Below are 18,521 nucleotides of genomic sequence, written 5' to 3'. Positions count from 1 at the left end.
TTACTGGCCGTTCAGGTGATATACGATTAGTTTAGGTATGCCATCTGATGGCATTTTAAGGAAGTATTCATTTTTATCTGAGTGATGCTTAGTTTACTGAGTATAGCCATCCATCTACCGTCCTCAGTAACAGAGGCTAAACAAAGCAATGGGAAACTGAAGTTTGCTGATGATCTGAAACATCATTATAACTAGTAGTGTAATCCCCTCCAGCCCAACTTGAACCAAAGTTGTTCATAAAGACAAATTTCTGATTTGAAGCCTTTTGTAAACTTTTATTAATCAGACTCCAGTGACTGATTTAATTTCATGATTAACTTACTTAAATTGAAAACTTATTTGGTTCCATCTTCAATATGCATTACGTTAAATCCCTGCCAATCATTAATTATAATTATGTAGCATCATAGGAAAAGAAAAGGCAGAGATCTCAAGCTAGGCTGTGCATTACAGTCCCTTAGAGAGCTTAGAGCAATAATAACATGTCTGGCCATGAAGAGATCTAACTGGTCTGAATGGGACAAAACATCCCAAGGCCCCCAGGTGAATAGAATGTACAGCCAGTTAGGAACCTGGACACTGGTATGAGATGTAGCTGAATCTCTAATTCTGGTCCTTTTCCCTGAAGGAAAAAAAAAACAACCCAATAATATGGGATTATTGAGTTATGATTTATCTTTTTTTACCAAAAAAAAAAAAAGAGAGAGAGAGAAAGAGAGAGTAGAACTAAGAAAAAGCCACTGGGAAAAGGATTCTGGTCATTAGGCTTTTGATAAAAGTTTTGCTTTATTTCTTCTATTTACCCTTTTTACTGAGATGCCCTTAAATAGGAAAAGAGCCAAAAGACATACTATCACGAGCTAAAGGCATTAGTACATATGGTGTTTCAACTGGGATTAAAAAAAAATCTTTTAAAGAACTTGCAAAGACATGTAATCTTCTACTCCAGTGGCTCATTCCTTACTTTTGCTGAGTCCTTCTCAGTCCCAGGGGCTCTGGGATATGAGGTCAATTCCAGGCCAGCTTTAGCTGTTTGGGTTCATTCAACATGTAGGATGGAACCTACCTATGGGTAGCTTCAGGGGTATTGTGATCATTGGTGTTCATTTTATTATACCTCATAATTTATATTATAAATATATTCTCTAGTATATATCAAATGTTTTGTGATACTTTTTTTTTTCAATAAAAGAATAGCTCTAAACCCTAGGAATGATGTTAGAAGTTTAATTCTTTTAACCGGGGAACATTTGAGGACCCACCTGATCTTCCAAAATTTCTACAGATTATGTTTCTCTCTAGGCTGTCCTAGTTAGTATCAGAACTTAAATAGCTTTAGGGTTGGAAAGTTGCTTCAGCCATGTTGATCTATATATTCTCTTTGTCATCTTTCCTTAAAATTAGAAGATAAATAATAAAGTATATCCTGATGAACAAGGAAAAACCAACCTTCTTAACCAAACACATGTTGGGAGAATCAATCTGCATGGGCCATGAGCATTCCTGTACTTTTTACTGGGTAGGCCAAGGATACAGGCTCTGACTGCTGTTTACATGGGCCATTTCTCTGGGTTGTGTTTGCAGTAAGGAACCCTGAGAGATGAAGTAACATGTCTTACCTAAGAGCAGCCTTGCTGACCACTCATGGTAAAAGTAGTATATTCTACAGCTTTCTGTTTCTCAGGTATATCACAAACCCACTGTATCCACCTCAGCATCCAATTAAGTCTACCTCCGTGCCCTCCATGAGACGTGGGATACATTACAAAGCCTCTCATGCTTAAAATGAACATACTCATGCTGCTTGCTGCACTGTAACACGTCTTCTGCCAGTATGTGTGAAGCAGTGGCGGACTACATTGTTAACTTGCGAGTTGGCTAAAGTCCCAGACCCTTCACAGAGCCTGTCAGTTTGAGTGACGAGGAAGAGATACTGATAGAGACATGGCGTTCTGAAAGAGAAAGCACGGGCCCTCATTGGTTGGGTTATTGGATATGAAAAGACTCTCTGAGATCTGGTAGAAAATAGTCTAACCCAGGTGGTGGTAAGAGTGGGAATGTAGAGCAAGGTCTCTCACTGTCCAGTGTGTTAAATGGGGCTGAGCGACAAGAGGTAGAATCCAAAGAAGCTGCCCAGGTGGTGCTGTGATTACGGCATGTTGTCCTATGGGGTGCAGCGGGAAAGGATGCTATTGAGAAGATGCAGCAGCAAGTCCTAGAGCCCAGCCAGAAGGCAGACAATGTGGCTGTGGCTGAAGGAAGGCCCCTTGAAATGGAGAGTAACTGCAAAGCCTTGCTTACTGGCACTCAGCTACTCTCTCCCTCTACCTCTCCCTTCAACTTCAGCTGCTTTAGGGAGGAAGGTTGGGTGTGCTGAGGAACTTCAGAGAGGAGAGGGGAGGAACTCAAACGTTTATGGCTCTGTTGGCTACAGGTGCCCAAGTACACTTGGTCCCATGTGGGGAGGGTGAGCTCGGCACCAGGATGGCCCAAAGAGCTGAGGGTGCAGGGCAGAGCAATGACACCAGTAGAGGCTAAAAGAATGGTAGCCCTGAACACCAGTGCCGTCCGGAAGCCAGGGGCGTGCAGGGGAGGAAGCAGCACCAATTTGGAATGAGGAGCCAAAGGGCAAAAGCTGTCCTTGTCACTCCCCAGTGTCCCCCAGCTATGAGACAGTAGAGTCTCCTTAACTACGAAGATAACCCTTACGACGACGACTATTTACCCCTGTGTTAAATTCTTTGGTCTGTGTTCCCATAGAGGAAAAAAAAAGCACTGCAATTCAGCCGATAAGAGCTTGAGCAACATTTGCAGTAAGGAAGGGAAATGAAAGTGATTCTTGAGCTGACTCAGGGTACTGCAGTTATGTCCCCTGCATATAAATGTATAATGAAATTGATGTGTTACTTGCTTATTTTGTAAATACTCATAGTGATAAGGAGACACTCTCTCATTGGATTCCCTGACCCCTTCCAGGTGATCTATTAAAAACAATATAGGGGCGCCTGGGTGGCTCAGTCGTTAAGCGTCTGCCTTCGGCTCGGGTCATGATCCCAGGGTCCTGGGATCGAGTCCTGCATCGGGCTCCCTGCTCGGCGGGAAGCCTGCTTCTCCCTCTCCCACTCCCCCTGCTTGTGTTCCTTCTCTCACTGTGCCTCTCTCTGTCAAATAAATAAATAAAATCTTTAAAAAAACAAACAATATAGAATCCCAAGGAGAAAAAGAGAAAATCACAGCCAATCTCCAGAGAGGCCATTGCCTATATATTATCACCACCTGCAAACACAGGCACCAGATACCTCCTGTATTAGTTTCCTGGGACTGCTGTAACAAAGTACACCACAAATCAGGTGGCTTAACAACAGAAATTTATTGTCTCCGTTCCAGAGGCTAGAAGACCAAAATTAAGGTGTCAGTAGGGTTGGTTCCTTTCCAGGGCTATGTGTTAGCATCTGTTCCACATCTCTCTCCTTGGCTCATAAATAGCTGACCTCATAGTAACAAGGCATTCTCTCTGTCGACATGCCTCTGTGTCCAAATTTCCCCATTTTATGAGGACAGCAGTCATATATTGGATCCTAATGACTTCATTTTAACTTGATTGATTCTGTAAAGACTCTTTCTCCAAATACATCACATTCTGAGGTAGTAGGGGTTAGAACTTGAACATATGAATTGTGGAGAGGACACACAGTTCAACCCATAAAATACTCCTTTCAAAAAGGGGAGGCAGCTATTGACTACTACTAAGCTCTTAAAAATGAGTATCTGACCCATGGAGGCTTGTGACTCTCAGGCTTCCTCCCCATTTTGGGGTGGGTCAACTAGGACATGACAATTACAAGGAAAGGGCCTATTTGCTGGTCAAATAAAAATGTATTTGAGGCTATGACTGGCCTGGCCCTACTGTCATCTCAGTTTTGCCTAAAGAAGTAGTAGCTACCCCTTTGGGAAAATCTTCATCTTCTACTCTGCCACATGAAGTAGAGCTACTGGTTTAATAGGGCCCTTGGATTCACAGAGATTTTCCTAAATGCATGGGCCTGGTTTACCTCTGGTTCAGCTAAGCTGAAAACTGATCGTGCTGATAGTGTTCCTGCTGGTTTGAACTCAGCACTAGCTATGGTGATCACTGGGATCACTGGGCAGAAGTCAAGGCTGTTCTCAAAACTCTGGTCAGCTGGGCTGAGGGGCAGGTTGTTGGGAGGGGCAACTGTCCATGGGCCCTGAATGTCCCCACACATTCTTGCTGAGTAGGCCAAGAATACAAGGCCCAGACTGCCCTTTATTCAGGCCATTTCTCTGGGTTGTGTTTACAGCGAACGACCTTGAGGAATAAGGTCAAGTCCTCCCCCAACTCTTCTGGCTCGCTGATCACTATAAAAGCAGTAGATTCCCCAAGCCCAGTGTTCCTCAAATGTGCCATAAACCCACGGAATGCACAGCACCCATTTAAGTCCATCTTTGTCACCTCTGTGAGACTTGAGGGGCATGGGGATACTCATGCCAACCTCATGATCATGTTGCTTACTGTGCTATGAGTAATGAAGTCCTTTGTCTCTGACGACGAAGTGTCTCCTGTATTCTGCCAGCGTCCATGAAATAGTAACAGGCTAATTCGCTAGCTTGCAAGTGGGATAAAATCCCAGACCTTCAACATATCCTGACTTCACTGACGTAAAATGTATTTTCCAGAGGTCTTGGACAAGGACTCTCTGGGTATATGACATTCTTGGCTGGTGTGCATGCCTAATGTTTGGTCTCCCCTCGGTCACTCTACTCTGTTACAACAGTTCAGTTTCCATTCTTTAAATTGTTCCATTCTCCTAAAAGAAATCTTTAGCCTGCACAAGACACTCTTAATAGCAGTAATAACAGTAGCAACAACTAATACTTTTAAAGTGAAAGACACTGTTCTAAGACTTGAGGCATTGTTCTGTATACTCTCTATACACTACCATTATTACTCCTCAAAACAACCCTCTGAAGGGGATACTGTCACTCCAGTTGACAGACCAGGAGACTGAGGCACACATCATACTGTTAGGGGTAGAGATGGGATTCAAACCTAGTTGGTCTGGCTTTAGTCCTTGCTTTTAACCACTCGACATATTGCCTCACCGTAGGATCTTCTACTCCCAGGGCCACAATGAACCCCAAAGGCCAAGAGATCTTCGTTTGAAATCTTAGGAAAGTAATTTTAGTCAAACTTTTAACACTTGATTATGACATCCAACACTTTAAAATCCTTTTTGACAACCTATATTAGGCAATCAGACAATGTTCTACTTTGCTTTGATCTTTTCTATCCAGCCTATGTATAAATCTAGTGTCAAGTTTTCACACTGTATATTAATTTCCTATTGTTGCTATAACAAATTACCGACTTCAGTAGCTTAAAACAACATAAATTTATTATCTTATATTTCTGGAGTCAGAAATCCGAAGTGGGCTGGTGGGACTGTGTTCCCTCTGAGCTCTAGGAGAGAATCCATATCCTTTCCTTTTCCAGCTTCTAGAGGCTACCTGAATTCCTTTGCCCTTCACTCTGTCTTCAAAGCCAGCAGTGTAGCATCTTCAAATCTCTCTTTTAGCTCTGACTTTGACCCTCTTGCCTCCCTCTATCCCTTATAAGGAGACCTTTGTGATTACATTGAGCCCATACAGATAATCCAGGATAACCCAGGACCTTCCCTATCACAAACTCCTTAACTTAATCACATTGCAAGGTCCCTTTTTCTATGTAAGGCAACTATTCACAGGGGATTAGGATGCAGATACTTGGTGAGGGGAGGGGCATCATTCTACCTACCCTACTCTCTAAGCAGTTATATCTTAGTTCAGTATGGAAATTTTTACACAAGTATCTGGATTGGAGATCTAAACACACCCATTCACCCGATAATTAATAATGCATTTCATCTTGATTCTGAGGATGGAGCCCCAAGAACATTTTACCTTTGGGGGTCAAAGAGAACAGTACTGCTGGAGTAAATGTTGTAGAAACTTTAACCACTGTGACAACATAAAAGCTTAATTATTTGAAAATGTACCTGGAGTCGAGCATTCATAAGCATAAACTCCTGTTGGTTTTTCATGTTTTCACTCATAGATTTTGAGAATATAAACCCCATCTTGACCTAAAATGTGAAAAAGCAAAGAGGCTTAAAACAATGTATTCTACATATATCCTCATATGTTCTGCTTTGGCTACCATAGGCTTATAACAATGTAAAAAAAAAAAAGACAAATTTCCTGGGAACATGGTGTAGATTATAGTCCTTACTTCTAACTAGCTGTCTGATCCTCAGCAAACTTAACCAGCCTGCCCAACATTTATTCACCTAAGACCAGGGGACTTAGATGACTTCCAAAATCTTCTCTTGCTCTCCATGTTTCCTGATTTTTCTTCCCACTGTAAATCTTGAAGAACTGAATACTTACAAACAAACAGACCACTCTCTTTTCTGTGAGGGACAGGGTAGATACCATCCATCCTCTTACCTTCTGTACAGTTGGATGACAGAAACTTTGCTTCTGAGAAGGGGTGATTCAGAAGATGCATTGTACACCTTGAGGACAGATTTCTCTCTGCTCCTTGCATTGTGTTTTAGGAAGTTTTAGGTGTCTCAAGGTCACTATGTCAATACTTTTCCTGTAATCCCTGCCTCTCTCCTACAGTACCACTTATTATGTCACTCACTGCTGATATCCCTTGGTCATCCTCTGCTGGCTTCACCTTTGTTCTCTTCAGGCTACTACTCAAGTTCTCAAGAGGGGAAGAACAAAATAATACTTAAATGTCCTGGGAAGAGCAATTTTTAAATGAATACATGGCATTGCCTATCTTAGTTATCTTAAGAAGTTCTTAAGTGGGCCATCACTTCTAGGGGGCCCAAATTTCAATTTTCTGTTCTTAATCCAATTGGGTAGATACAGAAGGCCTTCAGTTAGTTATTAATTTTACTTTCAGAAACTGCAAAACTCAGGGAAGTTACAACTGCTCTATTTTCAATAATATTGATGATTCTCTTTGGTAGGCTACTGAGAAGGGTGGTGAACCTTGGGTCAGAGTGGTCAGTCTCAATGCTTTCTACCCAGATTCACACTCTTCTGTGAGAAACCCAGCAGAGCTACTATTTTCCATATCCTTATCAGGAAGTAGTAGGTTCTGACTAACTGGGGAGAAGATGTGGGGGGAGGGAGGGCATTTCACACTAGGTAGGTAGAATGGGCTATCCTTGCTAGTTTGGCTCCAGGTGAGTGGGAACTGCAAGCCAGCCTTTAGTGGCTTCCCTATATTCTGGCCAAAGATGCATCCTTGAATTATAGGGACCTCTGAGCCAGAGTCAGCCTCAATGCTGGACATAGGAAGATGAACTGTAGAGAAGAGGCAGGTCATGAGGTTTCCTTCCCCCTCTGCCACTGCCCCACTCTATCCTCTGTCCAGAGAGTTAGAGGCCACCCCGTGAGGATATGGAGACCTACAGAAATTCTCTCCTTTCTGGAGACTTCGACAGCCCCAAGTCAGCTGTCTGCAACAGCAGACCAGAACTTGCTTGAAGGAGGGAGCAATATGTTTTCCATCTTGGTATTCCCCTAATGTCTTTTGCCCATAAATGTTTGCATGATTGGTACAAGAGAAACCTAGCTCAGGTCACTTGCCATTCCTTATTTTTTTTCTGTACATAGGAGTAGGTGACTGAATTTTTCCATATGCTGCAAACATTTATAAAGAAAACAACTGTCTTCTAATCCCATTCCTATACACACACACACACACACACACACACACACACACACACACCATATATCACAGAATTGTGTCTCGTACAGTGCCCCTGTTTATAAGGGGGTGGGACCTCTCCTGAAGTGAAGAGATAGTCCTCATGTCAGCCATCTAGGAAAGAGAGGAAGGTTAGGATGTAGGCTTACCTGTTGTGGACCTCGGTTTCTTGGGTCTGGATGGTAGTTTGGATGTGTTAGAGAATGCTCCCAAGGGCTAAAGGTAGAATCCAAGCAGGATGAAGAACTTCTCCATGTTCAACGGAAACCACACCTGAAAATGAGTGTACAACACCTTGTGAACTATGCCTTGGAGTTCAGTATTGTCAACTTCCCTCTCCTTCCCCACCCTAACAAAGCCGTTTTCCAAAGTCTAGGAGGTTCCTTAGGATGCCCAGAATACTCTCTGCTTTCTCTCTCCGAAATCAAGCAAGAATGATCTTGCAATAGGGATAATTTTGAATTTACTCGAATAAGGTAAGTCTTTCAAAAACTCCAACATTTTATCACTGGTGACACATATCTCCCTACTGAGAATGCTGATTTGGTCCCTTCTGCCTTCATTTTTCCTTTAATTACTCCTGAGACCTTAGAAAGGGCTCTTTAATGCTCCAGCCCCTTTCAACTGTGCTGTAGTTTACAATGGGAAGGGGTATTTCTGGGAGTGCAGTGGCTGAGGCAGCCTTCCTCCAGTCACCCCTGGGAACTAGGATTTGATTTTACTTATTGAAAAAGAGAGAGTGGGAGATAAGTTCATGTTATGTCATCCAAATGTCGGTGCTGATTCATTTCCTGATCAAATGACACGTTACCTACATTTATGACTGGTGGCATAATTAAAATCGGTTTCTGGTCTTTTTTACGTTCCATTCAAACTGGGCCACTTCCCCTGCGTATTTCAGCCCAGAACCAACCCAAGGCTTACGGGAGGTTTTCCCTAGTGTAGACCCAACTGTTGTAACTCGGGTATTTCCTGCAGTCTTGTGCTTATTTCCGTTAATAATGCCCTGCCTACTTTCCCCAACTCGGTTACATCGATACGGGAGGGGCCAGGAGTCCTTGCGAGGAGAACCGGCTCTTCGGAAGCGAGGTTGGAGATGCCGGTCAGCACTGGGGACCGGAGGGGAGCCAACTGGGGTGCTCCCGAGGAGCGGGCGCAGCGCGGCCCGGCAAGCGCGGGGCCTTGGAGCCCTCGCGGGCAGCGCGGCCCGGCCCCCCACCCCTCCAGCTTTCGGCCCGTGGGCCGTCCGGCCGGCGCTCACTCACTGGGCAGGGGGCGGCGATGGTGCGGAGAGAGCGTCCTCACTGCAAAGGCCTGCAGGTCCCGGGGGGCCCCTTGACCGAGACTGGACCGAGACTGGACCGGGACTCGCCCTGCAGAGCCTCGGGATTGGACGGCCTTGACAATGACTCCGAAGCTCGGCCAATCGGCGCAGCGCTGGCTTCCTTAAAGGGGCCGCTCGCCTGACTGAGCCTGGTGTGTGCTTTCCCGCCGGGCGCCGGCGCTGCAGAGGCAAATTCAAACCAACAGCAGCCCAGCTGGCAGGTTTTGAGGGGACGAAGAGGAAGCAGAATGAAAATCTCACGTAAAGCCCTCAGCGAGGTCCCTGAGTTACCCACGTATGTGGGGAGATCCATGCTCCCACAGCGAGCCGAGCCGCTGCAGGTTTAACGAGCCATCTCACTGTTACTCTCCAGAAATGGTGTCATCCACCGCTGTTGGATCTGTTTTCCAGAAGAGAATGTGTCTCGTGAGGGGTTGTCACTCAAACATAATCCGCGTGGCAAACATTTTTTAAAAACTAAAGCATAGTTGACACACGTTACATTAGTGTCCAGTGTACCACATAGGGATTTGACAAGTCTGTGCGTGATGCTGTGCTCACCGCGCGTGTAGCTGCCGTCGTCACCACACCCCTGACTGCAGTACCAGTGACCGCGTCCCCTCGCCGTGCCGTTCGTCCCCGCGACTTACTCATTCCATCGCTGGAAGCCTGTACCTCCCGCTCCCCTTCGCCCATTTTGCCCATCTCCTTACCCCCCTCCCATCTGGCAACCGTCGGTTTCTTCTCTGTATTTATGGGTCTGTTTTTGCTTTTGTTTGTTTATTCATTTGTTTTGTTTTTTGGATTCCACATATAAGTGAAATCATATGATATTTGTCTTTCTCTGTCTGACTTATTTCACTTAGCATAACACCCTCTATATCCACCCATGGTTACAAATGGCAAGATTTCGGGGCGCCTGGGTGGCTCAGATGGTTCAGCGTCTGCCTTTAGCTCAGGTCATGATCCTGGGGTCCTGGGATCGAGCCCCACATCGGGCTCCTGGCTCAGTGGAGAGCCTGCTTCTCCCTCTGCCTCTTCCCCTCTCCTCAGCTCATGCTCTCTCTCTCTTTGTGTCTCTGTCAAATGAATACATAAAAAAAAAAAAAATCTTAAAAAAAAAAACTAATGGCAAGATTTCATTCTTTTTTATGGATGAGTAATATTCCAGTGTGTGTGTGTGCATACACATACATATATATCACCTCTTTATCCATTCATCTATTGATGGATGCTTGGGTTGCTTTCATATGTTGGCTAGTGTAAATAATGCTGCAATAAAGATAGGATACATATATCTTTTTGAACGAGTGTTTTCATTTTCTTTGGGTACATACCCAGTAGTGTAATTACTGGATCATATGGTAATTCTAATTTTAACTTCCTGAGGAAACTCCATACTGTTTCCCACAGTGGCTGTAGCAGTTTGCATTCCCACCAACAGTGCACGAGAGTTCCTTTTTCTCCACATTCTTGCAAATACTTGTTATTTCTTGTCTTTTTGATTCTAGCCATTCTTACAGGCGTAAGGTGATATCTCATTGTGGTTTTGATTTGCATTCCCTTGATGATTAGTGATGTTGAGTGTCTTTTCATGTGTCTGGCATTCTGTATGTCTGCTTTGGGAAAATGTCTATTCAGGTCATTTGCCCATTTTTTAATCGGATTGTTTATTTTTTTGGAGTTAAGTTTTATAAGTTCTTTATATATTTTGGATATTAATCCCTTATTAAATGTATCATTTGCAAATATCTTCTCCCATTTTATAGGTTGCCTTTTTATTTTGCTGATGGTTTCCCTTGCTGTGCAAAAGCTTTTTATTTTGGTGTAGTCCCAATAGTTTATGTTTGCTTTTGTTTCCCCTGCCTGAGGAGACATATGTAGGAAAATGTTGTTAAGGCTAATGTCAAAGAAATCACTGCCTATGTTTTGTTCTAGGAGTTTTATTGTTTCACGTCACATTTAGGCCTATAATCCATTTTGAGTTTGTGTGTGGTGTAAGAAAGTGGCTCAGTTTCATTCTTTTGCATGTTGCTGTCCAGTTTCCCAGCACCATTTATTGAAGAGACTTTCATTTCCCCATTGTATATTCTTGCCTCCTTTGTTGTAGATTAATTGCCCTTACAAATGTGGGTGTATTTCTGGGCTCTCTAGCCTGTCCCACTGATCTATGCATCGATTCTTATGCAGCTCCATACTGTTACTACTTATACTACAGTTCTGAAGTATATCTTGAAAACTGGGATCGTAATACCTCCAGCTTTGTTCTGCTTTCTCATTTCAAGTTCTTTTCTTTTGTGGTTCCATATAAATCTTAGTATTCATTTCTTCTAGTTCTGTATAAAACACTCTGGGTATTTTGATAGAGATTATATTGAATTTGTAGAATGCTTTGGGTAGTATGGACATTTTAACAATATTAATTCTTCTAATCCATGAGCATGGAATATATTTCCATTTGTTTGTGTTGTCTTCAGTTTCTTTCATCAGTGATTTATAGTTTTCAGAGTGCAGGTCTTTCACCCCCTTGGTTAAGTTTATTACTAGCTATTTTATTCTTTTTGGTACAATTATAAATGGAATTGTTTCCTTAATTTCTCTTTTTGCTACTTATTAATGTATAAAAATGCCACTGATTTCTGTATGTTAACTTTGTATCCTTCAACTTTACTGAATTTAGTAGTTCTAGTAGTTTTTTGTGGAGTCTTTAGGGCTTTCTATGTACAGTATCGTATCATCTGCAAATAGTGACAGTTTATCTTCTTCCTTACTAATTTGGAAGCTTTTTATTTCTTTTTCTTGTCTGATTGTTATGGCTAGGACTTCCAGTATTGTGTGAATAAAAGTGGAAAGAGTGTGCATCCTAGTCTTATTCCTGATCTTAGAGGAAAAGTTCTCAGTTTTTCACCACTGAGTGTGATGTTAGCCGTGGGTTTTTAATATATGGCCATTATTATGTTAAGGTATGTTCCCTCTAAACCCACTTTGTTGCGTTTTCAGAGTTATAAACATTTTAATGGCTTTTCTATTTGCAAAATAGGTTTAATGTTGAAGGTGGACTTTTTTTTCTGGTTGAATCTAAACACAGTTTAAAGATTATTTATTTGGGAGAGAGAGAGATGGAGAGAACATGTGGATGGGGAGGGGCAGGGGGAGAGTTGGAAAGAGGGTCTTTTTTTTTAACTTTTTTTATTAACTTTTCATTTTGAAATAATTTTAGACTTACAGAAAATATTTTACATAGTATAATTATTGAAACAATTGAATCTACACTGACTGAATACAATCAAATAATCTATTGGAATTACCCACTAGCATTCTTTTCCTGGTTCCAGGTTTCAATCTGGGATCCCAGAGTTCATTTATTTGCCATGTTTTCTTAGTCTTTTCCAATTTGTAACAGTTCCTCAGTCTTTCTTTGTTTTTCATTACCTTGACACTGTTGAGTATTAGCCAGTTATTTTGTGGAATGTCCCTTGGTTTTGGTTAGTCTGTTATTTCTTCATGATTAAAGTTATGTACTTTTTACTAAACTACCCTGAAAGTAATCGATGCCCTTCTCAATGCTTCATATCAGGAGGTACACAATGAAGATGTGTCTTATTACAGGTGATGTTTACATTAATGACTTGATTAAGACAGTGTCTTTTGTGCTTTTCCAGTGTAAAATTACTATTTTTCTCTTTGGCATTAATAAAATTCTTACGGAGAAATACTATAAAAATGCAATTTCCTGTCTCTTATTCTTTAATCCACTAATTTACTGTCCATTATTGATTCTTTTTATTTTTTATTATTAACATATTGTGTATTATTTGTTTCAGGGTACAGGTCTGTGATTCATCTGTCTTACACAGCACACAGTGCTCACCACAACACATACCCTCCCCAGTGTCCATCACCCAGCCACCCCATCCTCCCACCCCCCTCCACTCCAGCAACCCTCAGTTTGTTTCCTGAGATTAAGAGTCTCTTATGGTTTGTCTCCCTCTCTGGTTTCGTCTTGTTTCATTTTTTTCTCCTCTGCCCCATGATCTTCTGTTTTGTTTCTTAAATTCCACATATGAGTGAGATGATATGGTAATTGTCTTTCCCTGATTGACTTATTTCACTTAGCATAATACCCTCTAGTTCCATCCATTTTGGTGCAAGTGGCAAAATTTCATTTTTGATGGCTGTGTAATATTCCATTGTGTGTGTGTGCATGTGTGTGTATATCGATATGTATATATTGATATATGTATGTATGTGTGTGTGTGTGTATATATATATATATCACATCTTCTTTATCCATTCATCTTTTGATGGACATCTTGGCTCTCTTCACATTTTGGTTATTGTGGACATTGCTGCTATAAACATCGGGGTGCACGTACCCCTTCGGATCCCTACATTTGTATCTTTGGGGTAAATACCCAGTACTGCAATTGCTGGGACATAGGGTAGCTCTATTTTCAGCTTCTTGAGGAACCTCCATACTGTTTTCCAGAGTGGCTGCACCAGCTTGCATTCCCACCAACAGTGTAGGAGTGTTCCCCTTTCTCTGCATCCTTGCCAACATCTGTTGTTTCCTGACTTGTTAATTTTAGCCATTCTGACTGGTGTGAGGTGGTATCTCATTGAGGTTTTGATTAGGATTTCCCTGATGCTGAGTGATATTGAACACTTTTTCATGTGTCTGTTGGCCATTTGGATGTCTTCTCTGGAGAAATGTCTGTTTATGTCTTCTGACCATTTCTTGATTGGATTATTCTTTGGGAGTTGAGTTTGATAAGTTCTTTATAGATTTTGGATACTAGCCCTTTATCTGATATGTCATTTACAAATATCTTCTCCCATTCTGTCGGTTGTCTTTTGGTTTTGTTGACTGTTTCCTTTGCTGTGCAAAAGCCTTTTATCTTGATGTACATAGCAGTACTTTCTCAAGAAACAAGAAAGGTCTCAAATACACAACCTAACCCTACACCTAAAGAAACTGGAGAAAGAGCAGCAAATAAAGCCTAAATCTAGCAGGAGAAGAGAAATAATAAAGATCAGAGCAGAAATCAATGTAATAGAAACCAAAAGAACAGTAGAACAGATCAACAAATCTAGGAGCTGGTTCTTTGAAAGAATTATTAAGATTGATAAACCCCCGGCCAGACTTATCAAAAAGAAAAGAGAAAGGACCCAAATAAATAAAATCATGAATGAAAGAGGGGAGATCACAACCAACACTGAAGAAAAACCAACCTTCTAGGCTTGCCCTGATGCTCTCAGCACTGACCATTTAAACTGTATACTTACATTATATTCTTGTATGTATGATATCATTCACAGTTTTAAAATATAAGTGAACAAAGTGACCATGAGAATATATACCTTGGGAATTGTGAGAAATCTAGGTATAGATTTTGAACATACTTTATAGAATGTGGGGTAAGAGGATTAAAAGAAATTATTTCAGTATCAAATGACATATAACTTTAAGGGGTATGTGCATTATTTCTAACTGTATGAATTTGTGAATGTATGTGTGTATGTTTTTACACACATAAATAGGTGCTTTTAATCATTTTGCATTATAGCATAATGATTTTCATGTTGTTACATAGCATTCATATGTCCATTTTTAAAAGGTGTATGATTTTCTGCAAGTATGCATACAGTTTTCACTGTTGGATTTTTTTTTTTTTTTGCTATTGTCAATAACACTGTGATGACCAATTTCATATATATAACTTTTTAATATGTTGATTTTAAATATTGGGTTAAGTAGTATAAATATGTTAGAATTGATGTAGTGATGTAAAATCAATCAGTCTCCCCCAGGACAGTAAAATTATTCAGTATTTCCTTGTACATGAAAAACAAAATTTTTGAAAATTCAAGATATGCATAGTAGTATTTCCTTTTAACAGAGACGATTTCACAAGGAGTGTGAATTTCTCCATTAATCTGAGAACTAGGTTTAGCCAAGAACCTCAGTCTGTGAAGGAGGGCAAGTAGTTGGGCAGTGTGGGCTGAGGCTAGAAGCTCTTCAATATTAAGCTATTCTGGAATTGTTCCCCATGCTGCTGGGAACACAGTCTAAATTTTAACGTAACCCTTCAATCATGGAGTGTGCTTGGAGCTCGGGCACAATTTGAACCAGCAGAACATCAGTGAGCTTTGTACACTCTCCCACTTCCCCCAGCCCCTGGCAAACCCTAATCTGCCTTCTTTCTCAACAGATTTGCCTATTCTAGATTTCATGTAAATGGAGTCATACAGTATGTTGGTCTTTTGCGTCTGGCTTATTCCACATAGCATAAGGTTTTCAGGGATCATCCAAGTTGTGGCATATATCAGTACTTCATTCCTTTCTATGGCTGAATAATATTCAAATGTATGGTTAAAAATACAAATAAAAAATAAAAACCACATTTTGTTTATCCATTCAAAATTGATGGACATTGATATTATTCCCACTTGTTGTTGTTATGAGTAATGCTGCTATGAACATCGTGTGTATGTGTTTGTACATATGTGTTCAGTTCTTGGGTATAAACGTAGGAGTGGAATTACTGGGTCATATGGTGCCTCTATGTTTCACTTTTTGAGGTTGAACAAATAAACAGTGCCACCAGCAGTGAATAAGGATACTAATCTCACTGCACACTTATATAGTAGTTAAGAGCATAGACCCTGGAGCCAGAGGGCCTGGGTTTGAATCTTGACTGTGCCACCTCCTAACTGTGAAAGCTTAAACAAGTTACTTAAGCATTATGCCTCAGTATCCACATCTCTCAAATAGGGGCAATAATAGTACCCTCCTCACAGGATAACACTTAAATGTGCTAATATATGTCAATTACCAAGACAGTGTCTAACATGTAAAAATGCTATATGTTTTACTATTACTCTATTAATCTTTACTATAATTATTGCATTTTGTTTTGTTAATTTGATAGTTGAAGAAAGTGATGATATAGTTTGCTGAGGTTTGCCACTGAAATGGAGTAATCAGAGATGACAGTTATTTAAGGGGGCAGCAAAGTCAAGGGAAGCTTTTTTGAGCGGGGGGCAGTTATATTTCAGAGTGCAACGTGAATAAAGCCGAGGCTTCACATGGTTCAGTCCAAGCATGTAATAGCTTTCTAAGGAAACATAAACCGACAGCTGAAATATTGAAAAATAATACTTAAGCTTTCTTAAGGAGTCCCTGCAAATGCTCTGCACAGCATATTTAGCAGACTCCAAAATCTTCTCTAGATATTTCTCTCGTACCCAATTTTTTCCACTATAATAGCTATTTATATTTCTCCTCCTTCTCAACTATGAGGTCTCCATACCATTAGACTACAGCCCTGTTAACTTCCTTCTCATGCAGCTCACATGACCCTGTTCTCCACCTGTGACTCTCAGCCTTCTGCAACCCTGAGAAATTCAGCATGAATGTTTTTTTTTTAATTGAGAACAGTCTCTGAACTCTGATGAGTAAAATGACCCACTTTAGTATCTATTCCCTTTCCTTTTCAGCTCTTCACAAGAAGGGTACAACATATGTTTGTGCTACCCAAGGACAGCAAAAAACCATACCCAGACCTCAGTCTTAACTCTTTTTCTTCTCCTCCTATGGCAAGAAACCCTGGGAAGTGCTGCACCACTTGGTCCCATTGATTTCTTCTAAGTAAACCTGGGAAGAAGCATTTCAGCGTTAGAATTTATTGTTCCCCATGCCAACTCCCCATCTTCCCCTTGCCCTCCATAAACACATGAAAAATGATGAGCTAACTGGGTTAAATTGTTGGTGGTTACAGCAGGCATTAATTATCCCCTTTATCAAAATCAATCCAGTGAGGGTTATCTCCAGAATTATTGGAGTCTGTGAAATACAGGGTGACAGATACCAACCCTACTACACCAGAAGCAAAACTAGGACTACCTTTTCAAACCAAACCTAAACCAACCCTCACTGGGTTTGGTGAAACTGCTTATCTTCCTGACCCTCACTGTCTTGAAACAGAAAGGCCTAAATGTCCTTTCAGTAAAAGGTGGGGAAAGCAAAACTACTTCTCATTCTTTTATGATGAGTCTGCAGTCATGAGTGGCAGATTAAGTAGATTCTCAATCTAGTGATCTGGATGTGACTAATAACCTTTAAATAACTTAGTCTTTGAATCACCACATAGACCAGAAAGCAGAAATCAGTTATTCCTTCAAAGGAAGAGCTTCAGAGACTTTTAGACATTTAAGACTCATTGTTCTCAGTTTAAATCTAAGTGTGAATATAAAATAATACTTCTGGAGGCAATTCCACAAGAGACATTTGAACTAAATCATGTCCTTAAATCAAGTGAAATGAACTCGAAGAGGGCTGTTTCATTTTTTTTTTTAAGATTTTATTTATTTATTTGAGAGAGAGAATGGGATAGAGCATGAGAGGGGGGAGGGTCAGAGGGAGAAGCAGACGCCCTGCTGAGCAGGGAGCCTGATGCGGGACTCGATCCTGGGACTCCAGGATCATGACCTGAGCTGAAGGCAGTCGCTTAACCAACTGAGCCACTCAGGCGCCCGAGGGCTGTTTCATTTGTACAGCATTCACTTAGGTTATTTAGTTCTAGGATATTAAGTCAATAAAATATTTCCTAGTAGACTCTAAAAGGGTATCTCTCAATTGTAAACTTTATTTTCAGTGGCCTTCAGTTCATTTATTGAGATTCCTTAGAATTAAATTATCTACCATAGGGTCCCAAAGCTCCACAGCATTTTTTCAAGTCACAATTATTTATGTCTGGGTTTATGAATTCCTGAGGGCAGGGGACATTGTTGGAGGTCTCATCTTTGCTTTAAAGTGCCCACAGCGTGGGAGCTGCCCTTTGAAGGGTGGAGCTCTTCACCTAGCCAGCTCTTCGCCAGAGCTCAGGACAGGAAGGAGGGAGACAAATACAGTGCAAGTGAGAGAAGCCGCTGAGCGTGGGCATCAGGTGAAGACAGCTGCGGCTCTCTGGTCATCCATGCATGTAAATTACTCCTATAAACAGTTGTATTGTATAACCAGGGCAAAGTGTTCTCCATGAAATCTGTTCGGCACGAATCTACAGATTGTGAATAGATGGCGAAGGTGGAACCAACAGAAGGCCAGAGCTGGTGGATGGGGACACAGAGAGAAATGGGCATAAAATAGGGCAGTGGTTTACAGTCCTACACAATCAAAGACAGAATGTGGAGACAAATTTGGATATTGTCTTTGTACATAGTAATAGAATGCATTTTTAAACATTCAATGCAAACAAAGCATGTTGTTGATATTTTTAAAGTATCTTCATTTTACCCTGTTTTTGATTTACCAGGAAATCGCTAACAACATTTCAAGCCCAGTTGTAAGAAGCTGGAATCTGTCCTCCTTTTAAGATCAGGACAAACAAAGATCATCTTTCTTTTTTTTTT

The 18,521-nt window shown here is 41.1% G+C and overlaps 1 protein-coding gene across 2 annotated transcripts in view; it reads right to left on the bottom strand.

Annotated features, from left to right (window-relative positions):
- Positions 1–8,862, bottom strand: part of PLGRKT (plasminogen receptor with a C-terminal lysine) — a 53,355-nt gene extending 44,493 nt beyond the window's left edge. Inside the window, exons 1-3 of one of the 2 annotated variants that reach the window (XM_021694415.2) lie at positions 8,801–8,862; positions 7,936–8,059; positions 6,054–6,140 (exon numbers count right to left, since the gene is read on the bottom strand). In XM_021694415.2, the coding sequence (XP_021550090.1) occupies positions 6,054–6,134 (81 nt within the window). In that variant the 5' untranslated portion in view covers positions 6,135–6,140; positions 7,936–8,059; positions 8,801–8,862. Of the gene's footprint in view, positions 1–6,053; positions 6,141–7,935; positions 8,060–8,800 lie in introns of those variants that run through there. The other variant, XM_044920624.1, reaches the window with a different exon arrangement.
- Positions 8,863–18,521: the final 9,659 nt, after the last annotated feature.

The sequence above is a fragment of the Neomonachus schauinslandi genome, chromosome 13, assembly GCF_002201575.2.
Source record: "Neomonachus schauinslandi chromosome 13, ASM220157v2, whole genome shotgun sequence".
NCBI classification, from domain to species: domain Eukaryota; kingdom Metazoa; phylum Chordata; class Mammalia; order Carnivora; family Phocidae; genus Neomonachus; species Neomonachus schauinslandi.
This window is presented reverse-complemented; position numbering and strand designations above follow the sequence as displayed.